The 25,000-nt window shown below is 43.3% G+C and overlaps 1 protein-coding gene across 6 annotated transcripts in view; it reads right to left on the bottom strand.

The window, feature by feature from the left end:
• Positions 1–25,000, bottom strand: part of LOC136833678 (leucine-rich repeat and immunoglobulin-like domain-containing nogo receptor-interacting protein 1) — a 414,041-nt gene that overhangs the window by 33,380 nt on the left and 355,661 nt on the right. For all 6 annotated transcript variants that reach the window (XM_067095882.1, XM_067095889.1, XM_067095867.1 and 3 more), the window contains one exon: positions 19,952–20,046. In XM_067095882.1, coding sequence (XP_066951983.1) covers positions 19,952–20,046 — 95 coding nt within the window. The remainder of the gene's footprint in view (positions 1–19,951; positions 20,047–25,000) is intronic.

Raw genomic sequence — 25,000 nt, 5'->3', positions numbered from 1 at the left:
TTCTGCGAAATATATTTTTATTAGTGTGTACCTACAAAAAGAAGCATAGAAACTATTTAATTGCAGATATAGCCATTAAAGTAATCTTAATAACATAACACTGATTTCAACACTTACATAAGTCAGGAAAAAAGCTGGGATAGTTTCCCGCCAGGCCGCCACTGGCTGTTCCTTTTACCTCCCACAAGTTTTTACCAATAGCGAGTTTTATTAATTCAATGTTTTATGTAGATTCTGGTATTCAAAGAAAGTTTATAACATGTTTTTCTTATGCTTAGTGTAATTTATCCCAATTGGTGTTAAAATATGTGAAAAGTAAAAAATTTATGCGGCGTGCATCCGAAAACAAGCTCCTGTCGTTGACTTCGGCGGGTGTTGTTATTAAATTTAGACTTATCATCACAATACTTTATAATCTCTTTATTCGTTAACATTATTTATTGACAAAACATATATCTGAGGGAGAAATTTAGGTTAGGAAATAAGTTTCGATTCACATTACTTGGAAATTATTTGAAAACAATGATGCTATTCGGACAAAATACTTGCAACCAATCAGCTAGCAGGAAACTTTTCCGAGCTAAAAGGGCACCCCTGCGAGTCGGTGCAAATGCGCCTCGGTAAAAAAAACAGAGTTTAGTACAGACCTCCGGTGTGTTATATTTTCTTACGGGAGCAGGGGAAAATTGACTGTGTCAGATGCTGACCAATTATCCATGTAATTTCCTCGCTATCACCGCCCATTCTTTCTTTGTCGGGACTAATTGGGAAGCAAAGGGGTTTGATGTAATCCATTTGTTGCAGAATAATCCGTTATCCCATACACTGTTTCCCGACTGGCGACTAAATTCAATTAAGTAATTGTCTGTCTTTGAGGTTAACTTTGGCTTTAATTGACAGGTTACGTGTGCCATTGGCGAAGCAGGGCCCCATAAATTATATTAATTACTTAATAAACTCATCAACCAAGCCCCACACGTAACATTGGCGATCTCGCCTGGGATCACTAATTAATTTAGAGATAAAAGAATCTGGAATCAAATTAATTACACATTCATTCCAAAGAGAAAAGTCTATTATTCAATTTCATGCTATTCTTCCAAACAAGGAGACAAGACAAGGGAGAATAATAATAAGAATACCAGTTTATAATAAAGTAATTAGCGTAGGTAGGAAAGTGTGCATTGAGAGCATTTATAATTAACAGTTTGCAAAATTTTAAAAAGAAACACTTTTGCTGCGTTCAGATACCGTGGGTCCTACATTCCAGCGAAGGTCGTGGGCCGAGTTATCGAGTCATTGTTAATATTTTGCTATTTTCCCCGGCCAAGGATTAATGCATGATATTGATTTTTGAACGAGTTAACTAGTGCACGACAAAGAATGGAGAAAGTGTGCCTAACGTGTCTCTCGTAGGTAGAGGACAAAATTTCCGGAGTTTGTTGAATTTCAAAAGCAGTAACTGTGTTCGCCACTACGAGGAGGTCCGATCGAGCGTGATGGAGTTTATAAGTATTCATATAGCGGGAATCATATCAAAGTCCTGTGTCATTAATATAGCAAGAGAACGGCAAGTTAATTTCTTAATACTGTAATTTGCATTTTTTTTAAATAAAGTAAATTCAGTCCCGTCAGGATATCATGAATCCATTTCCTTGTCTTGTTAGCGGCCACTCCATAAGCATGACGGCAATTAATTCCGCACGAGAATGAAAAAGAAAAAAGCGTAGCTCATAGTAATTACGTTTTCCATCTCCATAACGTAAAATACTTTGCATTGTTGGTGTATTTAGTAAAAATCTGTATTCCTGCATTTGCTTTGTTCGTTTTGTGAGAGGAATGTGAGTGCTTTGTGTGATTCAAATGCAAACAAACGCGCCTCGAGATGTCGTGTATTCATCTGCTGAGCCTGCTTCCAGCTGCATTTGTTTTGAATTTGCTGTGTGCTAATGGGATTCATCCGACATTTTGGGAGCCCTGGTTGACCGCTCCCCATGCCCGCCATCTTAAAACCTTTGTTGTTATTGGTTGTGTGATTGGTTCGTAGCACCACAGTCACCTTTAGGCTCTGCCTCATTGCCACTTCGGGACTACCTCACTGTGTGCAGTAACCCACCTCGCAAAATCTTAGCCAGACACAGACTGAGATAGGTAGAAACTAGGATAGGGTTCCATACAATAGATAAAACCAGACATAATTTAGTCAGGGAATGATAGGTCTTAGTTAGGAAATATATAACAAGTTCCTTTACAAATCCACTGGCGAAAGAAATCATATAAGGAAAAAGAAACTTATCATATTTTAAATCATAACTTCAGGGTAAGACGCAAACTAAGACAACGGAAAGCTACGATTGCTAAACCAATCCTCTAAGAGAGCCCAAGAAGACATATCTTCAAATAAGAACCCTGCCAGTGTGCAATTATAAAAATTTTACTTAAATTTTCTCAGGCCACACAAATTTGCTAGCTGAATATCACTCTCTCTCTCTCTCTTACCTTCCCTTTCTCTCTCTCTGATTTTTTACGCTCTGCTGGGGTAGAGTGCATTTTCCTTAAATACAACCTAGTGGACTCAAGTAAAGGGTTCTTAGGAACGCACTGGTGCCAGCAAACAAACTAGAAAAACCAAAACCCGACAAAAGAAACACAGAAGAAAAGTCCTTTTTTTTACCTAAGCTACACCAGTACCTAAGGATACTGAGTGCCACCAGTGTGACCTTTACACAGCACACCCAACCACAGTGCCACCTTATTGAAGAGTCACCCTAAATCTGAGGACCCTTCCTTGCTGCCCAAGTACGTCCAGTCGACCTGGATAGACACCCTTCCCCACCAGAACCATGGCAGCAGAGAATTATAAAGCCTTCATGGAGCTGGGGACGGCAGCAGGTCTCACAGCATTGGACCTCACCAAGTGGGCCAAGGAGCAGATGGATGACTTGGCCAAGCTAGAGAAGGAATAAAGACTCAAACGGCGGAGGTATGAGGCCGAACAGAGGCAGCTGGAAGACGAAAGAGAAGGAGAAGACAGCATGAGTTAGCCTTCAAGGTGAGTGAGCTAGCTCTCAAAGAGAAGGAGCTCGAGCTGGAAAGAGCAAAAAAGGAAAATGCCAAAGCTATGGCTAGACAGCAAGCCTCCAGCCCCACACCTGCTGCCCCAAATGCTCCAATCTCGAGCATTAATTCCCTTGTCCCCAAGTGGACTGAGGACAAGCCAGAGGCATGGCTGGAGGAAATCGAGGTACTCTTCAATAACTACAGCACCACCGAGACAGAGAGGGCCTTAGTACTAGCCAAGCACATGGAGGGAAAAGCTAAGACAGCCCTTCGCTCACTGGAGAAGAGACAGAGGCAACATGGTTGAAGTGCGTAGAGTCATCACAAAGGCCTACGAAATAACGCCGGAGAAATGGAGACAGCGGTTCCGAGGTCTTGCCAAGGAAGTCGGCTGGTCCTGGACTGAATGGGCCTGTCACAAGACCCAGTCTGGTACCCATTGGTTCGACCCCTTGTCTTGCACATCGTTTGAGGACCTCTTCAATCGGACCATGCTGGAGGATCTTTACCAATGTGTGCCTGGGCCCCTTGCTGTATATCTAAATGATAAGCAGCCCACCACCCTTATGGAATCCTGCCACATGGCTGTTTCATGGGAAATCTTCAACCAGTCTCACAGCGCATCTCAGTGCCACCCGGGTACCTCAGGCTCGACTCGCATGAAGAATGGACTGCCGAGCAAGCCTACATGCACCTACTGTAAGAGGGTGGGGCAAGCTTAAGCTGAGTGCTGATACAAGCTAGGCACTAACAAGCAGCCTCCTACTAACACAGCCAGAACTCCTCACCCTCTTCATCCACTCAACCCTCTCCACCAACAGTCACCACAGGCCTCCGAGCCCCTACAAGAGGCCAGTGCAAATCCTGTGGTGCTGCCGGCCACTACAGTGCTGGACATCCGCCTTGTCCACATCATGTCCCCACCACCAAGTTTGTCAACCTCATCAGCACCTCATTTTCCGCAGCCGGGCCGCAAAAGATCCTTTACCCCAAGAGACTGGAGATGCAGTTCATCTCGGTGGCCCCCCTTAAGGGCGCTAGCCTGCCTGTGACCCTTCAGGTCACAGTAGATACGGTGGTGGCAGACATTAGCCTGATCTCCAGGGCCCAAGTGCCAGCTGGTGCCACGGTTGACGAAAAAACCCGGTGGGAGATGAAGTGGATAGAGGGCCACACCATTACCGTTCCCATGGTCAAGCTCCAGGTCACGACACCTTTGGGGCACGCTACCCCACCGCCTTGGCATGGTGGGTGGAATTCGGCCTGGAGTGGACTTCCTGTTGGGTCGGGACCTTCTCTGGGGAAGCCCTTCACCAACGCCACTTCGCAGCCACGCTACCTCCTCCATGGAGGCCCAGACTGTAGGAGAACCCAATCAAGACAAAAACCCACCTTCCACCCACCGAAGTGGTCTGCGGAAGGGGCACACACTAAACCGTTCTCGGCCTAGCCCTCTCCATTCGTGAAGGGGTGGCCAACAAACAGGTCCTCCCTCTCCCTGAAGAGACATTCAGGAGGAGCAGTACCGCTGTAGGATGTGCCAGTGGACAGGCCACTCCACAAATTGGGAGGGCTGCCCAAGTAAGCAACGGTCAGTGGATGCCCCCGAGCAAGACTCTCCGAGAGGCCCTGATCTCCAACTGGGGCAGGAATCTCTGCCGCAGCCAAATTCAAGCCATCCGCGAGGTATTGCACCTCCGGACCCCTTGTCAGGCATGCCTGACCCTCAACCGCTGCCAGTGCCACTTGCGAGCCCTGAGCAGCACCACGCTCCGTCCGGCACGGACGTTGAGCCATCAATTAAGAAGGACCCTGTGCCTGGTCCAGATCATGAGGCGGATCCTCCTCTGGGAGATTCAGGATTCCCCACAGCACTAATCATAGCAACCGGAGAGCCTCCGGCACCTGACACTTCTTCTTCACTAAATCTGTCCCCAGAGGATGAACCCCTGGAGGACCAAACTGTTACACCCTCTCTGGGAGACCAGGAACTGGCCTCCTCGGACAAAGAGGTCAAGATCGCTCTTGCAACGGTTGTCGCAGCAGCCGGAGTAGGGAGCCCTCCTGTAGCTTCTGATACTACCCCTGATTTCGTGCCCGCTAGCCCTTCTGGCCTTTCCCCAGAGTCGGTGCCCTCATTACCTCCTAGATCTGACATAGATAGGCCTTGGAGGAACCTGAAGAAAAAGAAGAAGGGGCAGAAGAGAGCCCAGTAGTTGCAGAGCCATGAGATCATCCTGGCATGAGTGCCCTCTCGGCACAGTGCCTTACCATCTTAAGAGTGATCCTGGCCCCTTGCCCAGAGGAGGTAGCCACTGTGATCTCTCTCTCATACAGTAGTTTAGACCAGATTAAGTACATCACAGTAGTAACCTTGTCCCTTCCACTTTCCACTGATCCGCAGTAATCATGTAAGTACAGTGTAACCGAAAGCAGACAATCAAAACTATTGTGAAGAGAGCCACTACGCTCATGACACACATGACCTAAGACCTCAGTGGGGCAAGCATTTATCATATGAGGCAAACCCTCACATATTAACCAGTAATTACCAATTGTATTGCAGAAAACCTCGTAATTTAGCTAGTTCATTGTCCCTTACGTTGGTGCTACAGTCGTGTTAGGATAGGTTAGGCTAGGGAATACCATAGAATGTACCATTTGGCTAGGTTTAAAACATCATGATTATAGGAGGTAGCACTTAATAACTGTAAGCACCTTTAAGTACAGTTAGGATTCTGTAAAGCAAGTGATCAAAGCTCATATCCTATCTAGAGTTAGGTAGATCCATAGCTAGCTAGACTGCACGGGACAAACCTGCTCAGGGGAGAAGAGTAACGTAATAGAGGCGAACAGCTTGCTTAGTACAGACCTTCATGTCCGAAAGGGAGTGAAGGCCTTCTTAAAGGGGGGAGCTTTTATAAATATTCTGCTGTTCGCCCTCTCTGCATTATTTAGTAAAAATATCATTCTAACAAAGACAAGAAGGTGTCTCTGTTCATGCTCAGGGGAGCTCAGTGGGCAGAGGTAGGCTGTATTTCGAAAAAGTAACGTCTTTAGTAGTGGATAATGTAGTATTAGGGGCCTAACCCATAGGGAGGGTTTCACCAAGTAACCTCTAGTAAAGGTGGTCTTAAGCTTCCTTTTGCTCTGTCCTGTGCATCTGGAGATGTTTTGTCCAATTTTCAGAATGCCGGAGGCATATATGCATACGTCAGAAAAACAACCTAACGAAAGAGAGCAGAGAGAGTTTAATGTCCGGACAGAGAGCACATGCCGTGCTCAGGCAAAACTGTGTCCTTTGTTTCCCCCCCCCCCCGTATTTTCATTAGTGAACAACATTACCGTGTGTTTTCAAGAATCTGTATCGTCAGTTGCAATGCGCAAGCAAACCACGTAACGGGAAGTCAGAAATTGACGAGTATCTGTTGTTTGTTAATATTTTTTTCTCCTGTATTTCAACCTTTCTATTGTTTCCTCTTCGCCACCATCTACGAGAACCTGGTATAACCATATTTCTTTTATAAAGACTAGTGTAAGAATAATTAATATTGCCTAGTGACACTGTGTAAGCTATTCCTATGCAGTAAGTAGGAATTAGGGAAAGTTAAGTAAGTAAATTTCAGGCAGCCTTGTGTCTCGATCCCATTCTTCGGAAGAGAAATAGCCTTCCTATTACTAATATTGAGTACGATAGCTACTAGTACAGACCTCCATTGTGTTATATTTTCTTACTGGAGTAGGGGTAAATTGACTGTGTCAGACGCTGACCAATTGTTCATGTAATTTCCTCGCTATCACCGCACATTCTTTCTTTGTCGGGACTAATTGGGAAGTAAAGGGGTTTGATGCAATCCATTTGTTGCAGAGTAATCTGTTATCCCATACACTGTTTCCCAACTGGCAACCGAATTCAATTAAGTAATTGTCTGTCTTTAATTGACAGGTTATGTGTGCCACTGATGAAGCAGGGCCCCATAAATTATATTAACTACTTAATAAACTCATCAGCCAAGCCCCACATGTAACTATATATATATATATATATATATATATATATATATATATATATATATATATATATATATATATATATATATATATATATATATATATATATATATATATATATATATATATATATATATATATATATATATATATACATATATGTATATATACATATATATATATATATATATATATATATATATATATATATATATATATATATATATATATGTATATATATATATATGTATATATATGTATATATATATATATATATATATATATATATATATATATATATGTATATATATACATATATATATATGTATATATATATATGCATATATGCATATATATATATAATATATATGTATATATGTATATATATGTATATATGTATATATATATATATATATATATATATATATATATATATATATATATATATATATATATATATATATATATATATGATACACACACATATATATATATATATATATATATATATATATATATATATATATATATATATATGTATGTATGTATGTATGTATGTATATATATATGTATGTATGTGTATGTATATATACATACATACATACATACATATATGTATGTATGTATGTATGTATGTATGTATATATGTATATGTATATATGTATATATATATATATATATATATATATATATATATATATATATATATATATATATATATATATATATATATATATATATATATATATATATAGGCAGTCCCTGTTATCGGTGGGGTTCCGTTCTGAGGTGCGATGATAACTGAAAATTGCCGCTAACTGAAAATCGGCGGTTTTCGGCACCTCTGTTAGGTATGTATTAGTGCCAATACCCAATTAGTGGCGCTGATAAGTGGAAATCGGCGATTTTTGGAGCCGAAAATTGCCAACTTTCGTCACTAGGCAAGTGCTGTAAAACTGAATCGCCGTTAACCGAGCCCACTGTTAACCAGGATTGCCTGAATATATATATATATATATATATATATATATATATATATATATATTATATATATACACATATATATATATATATATATATATATATATATATATATATATATATATATATATATATATATATAATATATGGAAAATCAACACACAATCACGTGTGGAACAGAAATAAATTTCTGACTCACGTCGGGATCGAACCCAGGTCTCTCAGGTGGAAAGCAAGGCTTATCCACTGGGCCATACAAGTCTAAAAGAAGTTGAACCTGAGAGCAACTGCACCCAAGGAATTACCTGGGCAAGCTAACTGCTTGCATACCAGCGAGTTTTCCCCAACTTCCCGACTCAGCAATGACCCAATAGACAACATTTCATTGAATTATCCCTTCTGAGTGAATTAGATAGAAATCATCAACACACAATCACGTGTGGAACAGAAATAAATTTCTGACTCAACGTCGGGATCGAACCCAGGTCTCTCAGGTGGAAAGCAAGGGCGTTATCCACTGGGCCATACAAGTCTAAAAGAAGTTGGAACCTGAGAGCAACTGGATAACGCTGTTGCACTTTTATCTAATCTTAGCTTCAACTGTTCCTGTGTGGTCTGTTCCATAGCTTGTGCAACCACCCAAGCAGCTCATGGTTTCTTCTGGATATCGAGGAATTCTTCTGCCCATTTAGCACACTCTGATTCGGCCCAGGCCTCGTACAGTATGTCGAGGGGGCCCCTAGGTGAATGGATGTATAAATAAGTTCCTGTACCCAGCAATTCCGAGGGTGCTTGGCTCAATGGATTTAGCGAAGAGAGCATAAGAGAGGTTCTCTTCCAAAGTTTCTCCCCCTTCATGCTCAAGTTTAGCTAATGTGGTGCCAAAGGTTTGGTGGAATTGCTCCACTATCCCTTGGCTCTCAGGATGGTAAGGCATGGAGTGTAGGTGACAGACACCGATCAGCTCCCTGTACTACTGAACTCCCTCCTTGATCTGTCTGAATGTGTGGGAATCCAAAACAGCAGAATAACTTGATGAGGCCCTTCATAGCATTTTTTCAAACTCTCAATCTTTCAGCAGGAATGGCTTTGGGGTAGCGGGTGAATGGGTCAATGATGGTTAGGCAATGGGGCTTTGCCGCTTTTGCTCTTGATGTGCCTTTGGGGCATATAATAATCAATGACAACAACCTTAAAGGGGACGCCGACGGAAGGTATGTTTCTCATGGGTGCCTTGGAGACGACTTCACTGGGATGTCCAGTGATCTGGCATGTGGGGCACAAGGATACGAAAGCCATCAGGGCCTTCAGAGTACCGGTGACCCCAAAGTGTCTTTTGATCCTGTTGTGTGCCAGTTGGAGGAGCTTTGGCTGAAGGGCGCGAGGTACTACTACCAGCCAATGAATCACTTGGCCAGGCTTGTGCCATCCCCGGGTTACCCAGTAGAGTAAGTTGTCGTCTATCAGGTAGGCGTCCTTCACAAGATCCAGAAGTTCCTCCTCCGTCGTGTGGGTGTTAGCCCGGAGGCGTCGTAGGTGAAGGTCTTTCTGTGCCCTTATCAGTTCCACCCGGTGCAGACCTGGGGCGGAAGCATCTGCCCCCGTGATGAGGAGAGCGGGTGCCACAGGCGGGTTGGTAGAGCCTTGTGCAGTGTTGGGCAGAGACAGTGGCCATGGTAGCAGCTGTAAAGGGAAGGACTGGCGCTGGGAAAGGGTTCATCTGGCAGTGGGGTCAGGTGTGGCTGGAGGCTGAGCCAGCTCTGGATGCTTTGGCCCAAGAGGAGAGGGTAGGTCACGGCGATCGACATAACCACCCTGAACAGGTGTTTGCTTTCACGAGCGGATTGCTGGTCAATGACCCGCAGACACATCACTGGGACATCCTTGATTCGATCATTCAGCCAGGCTACCCTCACTTGTTCATGTTTGTTGACAATGGCACCCGGGGATACGTGACCCTTGGAAATGGTGTTGACAGACACACCCTTGTTGACTAGCTGCAGCCATTCTTGGGGCGGTGAGGAGCCATTGGGGGGTGCGATAAGCACATATGTTCTGGTTGCCCCTTCAACGGGTTGGCCACCTAGGCAAAATTTACTACTACCTTTGGCGAGATGTATTTCTTTCATCCTTGGAAGGTGGCAGATCGATGGCCCTTCTGACTGCAGTCTACGCAGAGGGCGTCGTGGTAAGACGTTGCTGGGGCGGACCTTGAGGAGGATGAGGCAGTGCCAGAAGCAGACTTTCTGTGGGGAGGGGTCCCGTTTTTCTTAAAAAGGGTTGCTTCGGGGCCACATTGGCCTTGGAGAGGCACTGTTTGGTGGAATGGCCGCTCTTCTTGCCGTGCTGGCATATGACGGTGCCATTCTTTGGGAACTGCGACCCGTAGGCATTGCTCCGTGGGTGGATCTTCTGGTTCAGGAACTTGTGTTGGGGTGGAATGTGTCATTTATTCTGTACAGGCGCAGCAGGCACTGAGAGTCTCAGGACGTTGCCCACACAGGAATGTTGCAAGGTCGTTGGGGGCGTAGGACATGAGGTCCTCAAGCTGCATCTGTTCTCTCAAGGTTTGGAAATCCCTGCACTCTAGGGCTTCCAACCAGCAATCGTAGGCTCTTGTAAATGTTCACCTTCGCACCAGGTCTGACCCGCCTCCTTCGGGAGTTGGCACAACCGCTGTTTGCAGCGTTTGGGTGTGAGCCCATATACCTTGATCACAGCTTGTTGTACCTCATTTAGGTCGTCCTTGGGCCTGCTGTCCAAAGCGCAAAAGGCGGCCAAGGCTTTGCCGTCCAAGCGTTTAGTGAGCAGCAAGGCGACTTTGGCGGCAGAAGGGTACATTGTTATGAGGTCCTCCATGTGATCAAGCCATTCTTTGGGCTTGTCCTCAGCCCACTTTGGGATCAATGGATGGTAGGGAGGAATGGAAACTCGTGGAGGGGTTTGGACTGGCTGAGGAGTGCCAGTTTGGGCGTGGTAGCAGCTCATCTAGCTTTTGCATAATCTCGAGTTCCTTCTCCTTGAGGGCTGAGCTTATGTTGTCGTCCCTTCCTCTCTCACTTGTCTTTCGTCTTCCATTTTCTTTCTTTCTTTCTTCTCTTTTCTGTTGTTGTTCCTCCTTCAGGAGCTTAACCCTCTCGTCGGCCCACTGGAGGAGCTGTTCCCTTTAGCCTCACACTCTTCCCCAGCTCCATGATGGCTTTGTGCCCTTCGAGCACCATGTTGCTTTGGAGTTAGATGGTGCAGGCACAGGCACGTGAGTTGGCAATTCTTCAAATGGCACTCAGGGTGGGTGTTCCAGAGAACTCATCAGTTCAATGGACAAAGATACTGTGCACACGGATGGTACCGGCTATCATGCAGAGGACGGATGGTACCGGCTATCATGCAGATGACGGACGGTACCGGCTATTGTGCAGAGGTTATAAGTTCAATCTATCGTCAATCAATCAATCAATCAAAATACACTGGCCCTTCGAGGTGCCTCGTGTGTTGGGGGGTGTTCCGTAGAACTCTCAATCAATCAATTCTGGCACAGCATGAGGGCACAGCATGAGAAGGGTAACCCTTGTCCAGGGAGGGGGGGGGTAGCACACAACTCACTACTGTTGTGCTAATTGAAATAGCTCCTCATGAGCGTGTTCAATCAAGGTTCAATCAAGAGGGGCTTGATATGAGCATGTTAATCAATCAATCAAGGGGGTTTGTCATGAGCATGTTCATCAATCAGTCAAGAGAGGCTTGTCATGAGCAGGTTCATCAATCAATCAAGGCAGCTTGTCATGAGCATGTTCATCAATCAATCAAAAGGGGCTTGGCATGAGCATGTTCCATCAATCAATAATCAATCAAAATAATAGGTGGTAAGCCTCAATGGAGTTTTAGTAATGAGAGACACGTAGAAATTATGGGGAGTGGCCTATACGTGGTTGAGGGGGTGTTAACTTTAGTTTTGCCCTTTTGGTGTACAAGTAAAATGTGACCTATATAAGAATGAATAAGATGAATGAAATGTGTGACTGATCATTTTGGTAGGAGAGTGTAACAGAATTTCCAAGTCTTGTGTGGGGTGTTTTGGAACTTTAGTGAATATGACACTTTTCGTTCAATCTCTCAGCAGACTGGGCTTCTGTGCATGCTGGCCTCGTTCAGAGCGTATGCAGCTTTTCTGTCTTGACCTGTATCTGCCTTCTCAGATTCCCAGAGACATGCTAATTTCGGGAGCACGCGACTCTCACTACCTCAATGGGGTGCACATACAGTAAACCCCGGATTCGCGTTCTCACGATTCGCAGACTCACCCATTCGCAGGTTTTTCTGTGGAACATATCTATAAAAATATTCACGGGGAACCTGCCTATTCGCGAATGCAGATTTTTTGTCTTTTTCATATAGCAATATTCTGTATTTTCATATTATTTATTGTATAATAACATTAAATAATAATGTAAATTAATAATAATACTACAGTACATATAATAGTAATAGAAATTAAGTATTAATATTATGTAATACTACACTGGGTATCTGATTTAAGTTAAATCATACGGGTAGTAACTGGTGATGAATGTTGATTACAGTATGCTGTAGATGATGATGATGATGATGAATTAGCTGTGCAGTACAATGAATAACGGGAGGCGCTGTCATGTTAAGGTATTTGAACATGGCAACGAAGGTGGTACGGTAGGGCTGCACGAGTATTTTACCTTGTTCATGCTCAATGCAGGCGACTGTGATTAATGTCATGCTGTAATGGGCTGCTACTTCTCCGTGACTTTTGCCCTCTCTTAACATAACAATCATGTCTACTTTCTTCTCATCAGTCTTTAATTGTAGGCTATTTGCCAGAGGCCTTAGAAGAAGCAGAACATTCAGAGGACATCTTAATGCATGATTTCAAAAAATATTCTTAGTCCATAGTACTGTACAAGCAAAACACACAAATGAGAGATAGCCATGAGATGCGTTATATCGGGTCATTTGCCGATAATTTGCCGCTACGATATACGCATGGTATTGATATTCTGCGCATGCAGTACTGTACATTTTATTCAATATTTTGTTGTACGGTGATTTTTAAATGTTACACACAAAAAGTGTTTTAGGATGATACGTAGTACAGTACTACAAGTAGTACGTAGAGCATATCTAAAATACGTAAGACAACAGGAATAGCAGGGTACATCTGTGGTACGTAGCATTTTCATGTACGTACTAAGTATATATTCATGACTACTGTAAGTACGTTTTGAGATGAAAAACGATTTACTAATTTTCAAATATTACAGTTCTGTAATATATTAATGTAAACACAGCAAAATTTCAATAACATACATTTGTTTTTCTTAAAAGTGCTTCACCCAAGCCACCTCTCCGCATATATAAAGAACTCGAGATGCTGGACGTGTAAAGTCCCCGCTCAACGGGTTTTCTCTAGTGAACCTCCCGTTTTCTACGGTGCCTTTCCCATGAACTTAGGTCAGGCTAATTAGCCATGTTTTATTTATGTAAATGTGTACCTGTTACTTATCCATTTGTGCCCTTTTATGTTGTACATGTGTCAAAGCATTATTATGCTCATTTTGACATGTTATTTGTATTTACCTGTCCTGTTTCACAGTGAGAACAATTGACCTCGGGTCACCTGTATTCCATGTGTCTTTGTACTGACGTCTGCAAGCCTGCTCTCTCAATAAACTAGCAGTAAATGTCCACCTGCTCTCTTTTTAGCACCTCTCACAGTGGTGAACCCGGAGTGGTTCCCGGTGTCATTAGCGGACCCACACGGCATGCTCCCAAGCGTGTATTGACATGAGTGTAACCCACTTCAAGTGAGAGTGCAGAAGCGAGCATGGACGCGGACATTCCCTCCCACATACAAATAACCGCGAACTTCGCGGAATCTGATATTTCTTTTGTGAAGAACCCGCTTGTGCCCTCGCCCTCCCCCATGCCAAGGCTCGCACGCTCCTCCATGCCGGTACCCGCTCCTTGCGCGCTGCCCTTCCTGACAGACCAAACAAGGTCCGCCCGAGCCATAAAGCTGCCGCATTTTACTCACAGCAACCCGTCATCATGGCTCTACAGGGTCGAGGGGCAGTTCAGGCTGGCAGGACTGACCGATGAGGTGCTGCAGGCAGACGCTGTAATAAACGCCCTCCTGGAAGAGGTCTACAGGAAGATCGCCCCGTGGGTGTCTGCCGCAAGTCCTGCCACCTACCAAAAGCTGACGGCCTCTCTCGTCGAGACCTGCTCCCTGCCAGTTTCCGAGAGGGCCGCCCACGCCCTCGACCTCACCAACAACCCCAGACACGACGAGAACCTCCGGGAGACATGGAACGTCATCCAGGACCTCATCATCCTACCTGGGACTGACAGCAGCAGCAGGCACTCGGAGATAAGCCTGTCGAGGGAGATCTTCCTCCGTCAGCTCCTCCCAGAGGTTCACACCTAGATCCTGGAGCCTTACACCCTACCCCTCGACGACCTGATAAGGACGGCGCAGCAGTTGACTGACTCCACGAGGGCAGTGAAGCAGGCATCCACGCCCACACACCCCATCAACTCCCTCCAGTCAGAGGAGGCTGCGGAGGGGGAGATAAACGCTGCCACCAGAAGGCAGCCAACCCATCACCAGAAGAAGCAACTGCCGGGGTCTTGCTACTACCATCAGCGGTACGGCAAGGACGCCTGGAACTGTCAATCCCCCTGCCCTTTCGCCCATCCAAAAAACGGAGGTGGCGACGGCCAACAGCACAGGCCGCTGTGGCAGCAGAAGAACCCAGGAGCCCAGAACCAGTAGGTTTTTACGTCTGCGACACCATCTCTGGCAGGATGATGCTGATCGACACTGGGGCCGTACGATCAGTCTTCCCGCCATCCAGAGACGACTGCAAACGCCCGCTGGACCCGGCTGCCTTCCTGACGGCTGCCAATGGGTTCCCCATCCTCTCCTATGGCACCAAGCTCCTGTTGGTCTCCATCCTTGGCTGGAGGTACAGGTGGAATTTCATTGTCGCAGACGTGAGGACCCCACTCCTGGGTGTGGACTTCCTCGCCCACTTCGGTCTGGCAGTTGACGCAGCAGCATCTCGCAGCCATCGCAGAGTTCACCTGCATAATCAAATACCTCCCTGGCAGGAAGAACCCTGTAGCAGACGCCCTCTCGAGGATCGAGCTCAACGCGGTGCAGCTTGGGATCGACTACGAAGACCTCGCCTGGGAGCGGGCCACCGACCCAGAGGTTCCAGCCTACCGCACCGCCATCACGTCGCTCAGGTGGAAGGACATGCCCCTCGCCCCTGGGGGGCCATCACTGCTGAGTGATGTAAGCACCGGCCACCCCCGCCCACTGGTACCTGCCTTCCGCCGCCGTCTGGTGTTGATGTCATCCACGGGCTGTCCCACCCCTCTGGCAGGACGACAGCCAAGCTGCTGGCAGAGAAGTTCGTCTGGCACGGCATGTGGAAGGATGCGACGGCCTGGGCGAGGCAGTGCATCCGGTGCCAGACCAGCAAAGTAGGGCGACACACAGAGTCGGGGGTGGGTGAGTTTCCCCAGCCGGGGAGGCGCTTCGGACATGTCCATGTCAATGTAGTAGGCCCCCTTCCCGCATCAGGCGGGGCCAGGTATCTCCTGACAGTCGTCAACCGCCCCACTAGGTGGCCCGAAGCGACGCCCATGCAAGAAGCCACCGCCAGTGCATGTGCCGAGGCCCTCCTCTCCGGCTGGGTCAGCCAGTTCGGTGTCCTGGACCACATAACAACAGACAGGGGTCCAACCTTCCTGTCCGAGCTGTGGTCCGCCCTGGCACGCCTGCTGGGGACCACTCACCACAGCACCACCACCTACAACCCCGCGCCCAACGGACTGGTGGAAAGATTCCACAGGTCCCTTAAGGCGTCCCTCATGGCCTGCTGCACTGCCGAGGATTGGAAGTACCAGCTGCCCTGGGTCCTCCTCGGGCTGAGGACCGCCCCCAGAGCCAATGGCAACCCGTCCACAGCAGAAAAAGCCTACAGGGAGTCTCTCATAGTTCTGGGCAAGCTGATCACGGGGGATCACCACAACCTGACAGCCCAGAGGCTCCATGACACGATCAGAAAGTTCGCCCCCTGCCAGCGGACGTATACCAACAGGACGGCGCCTTTCACGCCTCCCGACCCTGTCCTCCACCACCCACATCTTCATCAGGAACGATGCCGTCCGCCCGCCCTTAACCAGGCCCTACAGGGGCCCTTCCACATGCTGGAGAGAAACAATAAAGCATTCCGGCTGGCCATCCACGGGAAGGACAACTGGGTGTCAATAGACCGCCTCAAGCCCACACTGTTGGAGGAGGACGTCGACGACATCCCTCAGCGCCCTCCGCAGGAGTCATCACCACCGCAGCCCACCCCGCCCACAAGAAAGTTGTGCAGCCACCCCCGGAAGGCCCCGGACCCAGGCAGCGCCGCAGCCAGCCGCTCCCGCCCACACCGCAACCCCCAGCTGACATCACAGAGCTGCGGCACTCTCCAACGCCCCAGCAGATACTTACTTTAATCAGACGTTACCGACGTCTTGGGGGGGAAGTATTGTAAAGTCCCCGCTCAATGGGTTTTCTCTAGTGAACCTCCCATTTTCTACGGTGCCTTTCCCATGAACTTAGGTCTGGCTAATTAGCCATGTTTTATTTATGTAAATGTGTATCTGTTACTTATCCATTTGTGCCCTTTTATGTTGTACATGTGTCAGGGCATTATTGTGTCCATTTTGACATGTTATTTGTATTTACTTGTCCTGTTTCACAGTGAGAACAATTGACCTTGGGTCACCTGTATTCCATGTATGTCGTTGCATTGACCTCCGCATGCCGCTTTATAAGCGGCCTGCTCTCTCAATAAACTAGCAGTAAATGTCCACCTGCTCTCTTTTTAGCATCTCTCACAGACGCTGTGTACCCAGGACCAATGATACTTGACACACTATTGGCTGTCATCTGCAAAGCAGCCAATCCAGAAGCGCCATTCATTTTCCTTGGCGCTCATTGGCTGTTCACTTGGCGCTGATTGGCTGAACATTCACGACCAACTCGCAAACATGGAATTCTGGGAGACCGCATCAACGGCATCCTTTTCAGTTCGTGCGTAGTTTGCAGCAACTTCTTACCGTGTGAAATTGCACATCTTTGTGTTTGGTTTCTTAATCCTTGTGCATCAGCGGTATGGGCCCTAAAATGCCTCCTAAAAAATGCCCTGCTCCTTCAAAGACTTCTGGCAAAGAGTTTAAAAGAAAGAAGACTGTTATGAAACTCGAGGAGAAGGTGAAACTTCTTGACATGTTAAAGGAGGGCAAAAGTTTTGCCGCGGTTGGCCGCCATTTTAATGTTAATGAGAGCACAGTGAGATATATCAAGAAGAAAGAGGCAGAGATACGCAAGTCTGTGAGTATGAGCTACTTCGGTAGTGCAAAGAAAGTTGCGACAGTGCGGGATAAAACAATTGTGAAGATGGAATCTGCTCTGGCATTCTGGATAAAGGGCTGCTGGAAGAAGAACGTGCTCCTCGACTCCTACATCATTCATGAGAAAGTGCGACAACTCTACCAGCAGTTATCAACTGCTATGTAAGGTGACAACGTAGTACAGGCAGAGGCAGGTGTTGAAGAAGGTGAATTAGAATTCTTAGGCTTCCATGAACCAGCGCCTACAGAAGCAGAAGAAGAAGAGGGGGAAGAGCCCCAAGCAGGGCCATCATCAGCGCCTCAAGGTTTCCAGGGGAACGGCCCGAGGTTCTGACCTAGCAGATCACATGTCTGCTCTGAACGATGGCTGGAGCGGGATTGCTTTTGGGGTCACACTTTCTGCCCCAATGGTTGTTATTTACTTATATATATATAGGCCTTCAGGGCCCGGAAGGAGTGAGGGATTAAGAAAAGAGTGCCGACATTCCTGAAAGAGACAATTATGACCAGCAGAAAGGAGATCACAGGAACATAGTTCTTGAGACAAGGGTATCTAAACTGACGTCTAGCATGTCTATTACTCCCGTGACTAATCTAAGCCTCCTACCTGCTTTGACCCTTCCAAAAGTCCTTCTCTAAACTCTCCTCTTGTGGGTTAATCTGTAGCCCAATCCCGGGTCCTAGTCTAACTATCTTATCCACAGGAATTCCCTCCTAATGGACTGTTGCAACAGAGGTGGCAGCTTCATATTTATAACAATTATATATATATATATATATATATATATATATATATATATATATATATATATATATATATATATATAAAAACATATATGATATATATATATATATATATATATATATATAATATATATATATATATATATATATATATATATATATATATATATATCAAAAAACATAATGATGTCAGTGGCAAAAATTGAAGATGAAATACAAAAATAAAAAAGTAGCAATTAAGTTTAGTGATAAAGTGTAGCATACGTAGTGTGTAAATTAAATTTAGCACTGTGTAGCGAGTAAGTTACGTTAGCAATTGAGCATGATGTGAAAAAACCTCCTCCGCCAATCTCCTGCCTTCCACCATCACCATCTGTACCCACTGAAACACTCACTAGCTCGCTTGTCTCACTGCTCCACCTTCACCAGCGTCTTCGTGTGATCTTCAAGGTCAAGAACACTTAATAAAACCAGTTGGTTTCTTTACATTCACTTTTATTTTGTATTATTATTTTTATACATTATTTGTTAATTATTAAGTTCATTTTTCTTATTTAAAAACACGTAAAAACAAAAATTGGAGTGTTTTTGGTGGCTGGAGCAGATTAATAGCATTTCCATTCATATTAATGGGAAACTTAGATTTGATTTATGAGCAAATTGAATTATGAGCTTGGTCACGGAATGAATTAAACTTGTATGTCAAGGTAGCACTATATATATGTATATATACAGAGAGAGAATGATACCTTGACATACAAGTTTAATTCATTGCGTGACTGAGCTCATAATTCAATTTGCTTGTAAATCAAATCTAATTTTCCCATTAAAATGAATGGAAATACTACTAATCCGTTCCAGCCTCCAAAAACACACCAATTTTTGTTTTTACATGTTTTTAAATAAGAAAAATAAACTTAATAACAAATAATGTATAAAAAATAATAAAAAATAATGTATAAAAAATAATAATACAAAATAAAAGTGAATGAAAAGAAATAAACTTGTTTTATTAAGTTACTTTACCTTGAAGATCACACAAAGACGCTGGTGAAGGTGGAGCAGTGAGACGAGTGGGCTAGTGAGTGCTTCTGTGTGTATGGATGGTGGTGGTGGGATGCACTGGGAGATGGCATCTCCCAGGCTCGCTGGCTTGTAGTTCAAATCTTGGCTCGCTTTTTAAAGCAAAAAATCAGGAGTGTGCCAGCTTGTACCTCGGAAAACTCGTATGTTGGTTCACTCGTAAGTCAAGGTTTGACTGTGTATATGTATATATATATATATATATATATATATATATATATATATATATATATATATATATATATATATATATATATATATATATATATATATATACACATACATACGTAATTAGATAGAGATAGATCTATTACTTACTAAACAAAGGTTGGGTCAAATTATTTAGCTATAAGAAAAAGCATACCTGGAAAATCTCATAATTCTTTGTAAATGTACTTACAGCAATCCACAAGACAGAAAAGTATATCTAATTCTGAGATGCTGGAACCACACTCCTCATTTTCAACAATGACTGTCTTGTTAAACTGGTATGAAATTTGTTATGTGGATGCAATATGGAAAGTAATATGGGTATGGTATACTGTAAATATTAAATTTTCAAATTCAACTGTTACAGATTCATTATGCATAAAACACACTTCTCACTCTTTCAGTCCAATCTCACCTGAACGTGTAAGGCCTCAAAGCATGAAGGTCCAGACTGTGAAGACGTAAAAGGCCAACTCCTTGAAGGTCAAAGAAAGAATCAGACTCAATTACCTGAAAAGAGATGGTTTCATCTTTTCCAGAATAGATAAAGCATTACAGTATTATTTGTTATATACTTGTACTTCGTTCCTTATGTAACTGCACTCGAAAATTACTCAGAGAACAATAGAAAATTTGGACATTTTCAATTGGTGATTACTGTAAAATTCCCCCCCACAAAAAAAACTAAATTGGTCCTCCTTCTGCTCACTGATTACAAAACAATAATTATTTTGCATTATTTCACTTTTACAATTGTTTACAGTTTGCATCTACTGGATTCACCTCTGAATTTAATCTATGCATGTTATAGTGATCATATTTTCACCAATTTATTTGAGTTTCCAATATATTTGTAATGTATAATTATAAATGAAATTTTTTTTCAAAGCACCATTCTCTCCCTCTTTCTCTATCACAAACACTATAATAAATATATATATATATATATATATATATATATATATATATATATATATATATATATATATATATATAATATATATATATATATATATATATATATATATATATATATATATATATATATATATATATATATATATATATATATACTGTATATATATATATATATATATATATATATATATATATATATATATATATATATATATATATACTTGTAATTTCCACATTACACTTTCATAATTTCCATTACTTAGAAAATAAAACCTATTAATATCACATTCACTTTACCTAGGGCATTTATATAAGCACTCGAATAACTTATTTACATTTTCATCTATATATTTGTTAATTTATTTTTTCCAGACAACTGCCCTCCTCTTTCTTTATTTCTTACTACACCTTTTGTTATTTCTTTCAAATGAACACCAAATTCTTTGGAAACTTGAATTTCAAGTTAATGGCCCCTGTGAGCTTGTTCCATATGAATAGGATTCATCGGAATAATAATAATAATAATAATAATAATAATAATAATAATAATAATAATAGTAGTAGTAGTAGTAATAATAATAATAATAATGGGGCGCCGTGGCAGAGTGATTTAGTTCATCGATGGACTGGTTAAGCAACATTGGGGTTGGTCAGTTGTTGGATGGGTGACCACTCTCCTCGGCGCCGATTCTTTGGGAAGGATCTTTACCATAATTTCCTGTCTACTCAGTTGTAAATGAGTACTTATTCTCGACAGGGTAGGGTCTAGCTATGGGTTAAATAGCAAAACTCAGCAATGATAGAAAGGAATGAAAGAATAAACGACAACGAAGTAAATGGAAACTCTGGCAACAGAGGAGCTTCGTCTGGCAGCCAGGTATACAACCCAATCAAAGGGGAGGACGGTCAGGTACTTGGAGGTCATCATCCAGCAACTGACCACCACAATGACAGTAACCAGCAACCAGAGACTGGAGCTACAGAGGCAAACCAGAAGAAGAAATGGTCAAGAGAAGAAAATAAGGAAATATGGAGATGCTACATCAGAAGCAACCCGAAAGAAAGAGGATACAGAAGAAGACTGGAATGAGAGGAATAACACCCCTCAAACAGAACAGAGGCTGGCAGACTAAGTAAGGAACATAAAGAAAAAGAACTGGCTCCCCACAACAGAAAGAGAGGAACTGGAACGAGAAATAACACCCAGCAATGAAGGACAAGAAGACGAACTAAGAGACAATGACACAGAAAATGACAGGAATGATGAGCTACCAAGAGGAAACACCGAAGATATAACAGACATGTCAGAATGGGTGGAAAAGATCAGACAATGAATGAAGCCAGATACAGAAAGAACAAGTGAAGTTAATGAAATAATGAGACTAATCCACACCACCAGAAACCAATAACCTGTCATGGGGACACAAACACCAACACCAACATCACAACCAACCCAACAGAAACAAAAACAGCAAACGCCTTGGAAAAGGCGATGAGATCTGACTTGCAAGAAAGCAAGAGAGGAACTGAATGAGAAATACAAAGTACAGGAGAAGGGACTGAACAACACAATGGAAGATATAAAACAGAGGCCTAAAGCCAAAGCACACAAGATCCAACGGTACATGAAGAGGAATAAAGGATACCAACAAAAAAAAAAGTCTTTGGAACAAACCAGAAAATTCTATACAACCAACTAAGAGGGGAAGACAACCACCAGGAAATTCCTGAAGCCAAACCAAGTAAGAGACTCTGGGAAAACATATGGAGCAATCTGGTATCACACAACAAACATACAACATGGCTCCAGGAAATTAAGGCAGAAGAAATGGGGAGAATAAAACAAAGATTCACCGAAATCACGACGGACACAGCCAGACAACCAACTAAAGAAAATGCCCAACTGGAAAGCCCCATGGATATTGGCTCAAAAACACCCACGAATAGCAGAACAACTCCAGCATTGTATCACAAACCACCATACGCCCAAATGGATGACCACAGGGAGAACATCCTTAGTACAGAAAGACAAGAACAAGGGAAATATAGCAAGTAACTACAGGCCTATCGCCTGCCTACCAATAATGTGGAAGTTACTAACAGGTGTCATCAGTGAAAAGCTATACAGCTGCCTAGAGGATACAAACACCATCCCCCACCAACAGAAAAGCTGCAGAAGGAAGTGTAGGGGCACAAAGGACCAGCTCCTAATAGACAAAATGGTAATGAAGAATAGTAAGAGAAGGAAAACCAACCTAAGCATGGCATGATACCGCACACGTGGCTAATAGAATGTCTTAAATATACAATGAGCAACTGGAATACAGTATTTACAAGCTCTGGGATAAGACTAGCAGAGGTTAACATCAGGAGAGGGATCTTTCAAGGTGACTCACTGTCCCCACTACTCTTTGTAGTAGCCATGATTCCCATGGATGCTGGGTACCAACTCAAGAAAGGAGGCAACAGAATTAACCATCTGATGTTCATGGATGACATCAAGCTGTATGGTAAGAGCATCAAGGAAATAGATATCCTAATCCAGACTGTAAGGATTGTATCTGGTCAACATACAAAAAGGCAAAGTAACAAGGACTGAAGGGATAAAGCTGCCAGACGAGAATAGCATCAAACACACAGATGAGACAGGATACAAAACACCAAGGGATGAAGGACATGATTAGGAAAGAATATACGCAGAGACTTTAAGGCGATACTCAAGTTAAAACTCAACGCCGGAGACATGATGAAAGCCATAAACACATGGGCAGTACCAGTACAGTGCAGGAGTAGTGGAATGGACGAAGGGTGAACTCCACAGCATAGACCAGAAAACTAGAAAACACATGACAATACACAAAGCACTACACCCAAGAGTAAATACAGACAGACTATACATTACACGAAAGTAAGGGGGGAGAGGGCTACTAAGCATAGAGGACTGCGTCAACATTGAGAGCAGAGCACTGGGGCAATATCTGAAAACCAATGAAGACGAGTGGCTAAGGAGTGCATGGGAAGAAGGACTGATAAAAGCAGACGAAGACCCAGAAATATACAGAGAAAGGAGAATGAAAAACAGAACAGAGGAATGGCACAACAAACCAGTGCACAGACAGTACATGAGACAGACAAAAGAACTGGCCAGCGATGAAACATGGCAATGGCTACAGAGGGGAGAATTCAAGAAGGAAATAGAAGGAATGCTAACAGCAGCACAAGATCATGTCCTAAGAACCAGATATGTCCAAAGAACAATAGATGGAAATAACATCTCACCCATATGCAGGAAGTGCAATATGAAAGACGAGACCATAAACCACATAGCAAGGGAATGTCTGGAGCTTGCACAGAACCAGTGCAAAAAGAGGCATGATTCAGTAGCAAAATCCCTCCACTGGAGCCTGTGCAAGAAACACCAGCTAGCCTGCAGTAATAAGTGGTATGAACACCAACCTCAGGGAGTGATAGAAATCGATCAGACAAAGATCCTCTGGGACTATGGTATCAGAACAGATAGGGTGATACGTGCCAGTAGACCAGACGTGATGTTGACTGACAAAATCAAGAAGAAAGTATCACTCATTGATGTCGCAATACCATGGGACACCAAAGTAGATGAGAAAGAAAGAAAAAACTGATGAATATCAAGACCTGAAAATCGAAAAAAGGATATGGAACATGCCAGTGGAAACTGTATCCATAATCATAAGAACACTAGGCACGATCCCAAGATCCCTGAAAAGGAATCTGGAAAAACTAGATGCCGAAGTAGCTCCAGGACTCATGCAGAAAAGTGTGCTACTAGGAACGGCGCACATAGTGAGAAAAGTGATGGACTCCTAAGGAGGCAGGATGGAACCCGGAACCCCACGCTATAAAAACCACCCAGTCGAATAGGATGACTGTGATAGACAAAAAAAATAAAAATAAAAAATAAAAATAATAATGAGAGATGCATAAAAATGACTGTAACCATTTAGCCATCAAAAGGCATACAAGCAGATTTCAATGCAGCGTTACATATTCCTGGTGAATTCAGGAATTCTGTTAGGTTTGTACCTCGAGGCTATGTATGATAAATTTGTCCTTTTTACACAAAGTCCATATTAATGGGTTAAATGTAGCTTCTGTATATATATATATATATATATATATTATATATCTTTATAGATTAAAAAAATTTTTTTAATATTATTTGTCCTATTTACTTTAGCTGATTTATCTTGCTTTTCTTTGTCACATCTCTTCCACTCTCTATTTTCTACTTTTAATTTTTTTTTTTAATACTGTGCTGCTTTCCCTAATGAGGCCCCTGGAATGGAAGCATTTTGCTTTTCCAAATGCAGCTTATGCACAACTGTACCTTTCTGGCAACTCTTCCAATATCTCCAGTAATGCTCCCAGTCTTCAAGGCTAAAGTCTTGAAGGGATAAACAAAAGCTACAACTATGTTTCTATATCTATTCAATCCCAGCCGACAGCTGTTTCAACCATTAACCTATATCCTTCTTCAGGGATACACTAGATTGACAATGAAACTACA

Source organism: Macrobrachium rosenbergii, chromosome 4 (genome assembly GCF_040412425.1).
Source record: "Macrobrachium rosenbergii isolate ZJJX-2024 chromosome 4, ASM4041242v1, whole genome shotgun sequence".
Classification (NCBI taxonomy): Eukaryota; Metazoa; Arthropoda; class Malacostraca; order Decapoda; family Palaemonidae; genus Macrobrachium; species Macrobrachium rosenbergii.
This window is presented reverse-complemented; position numbering and strand designations above follow the sequence as displayed.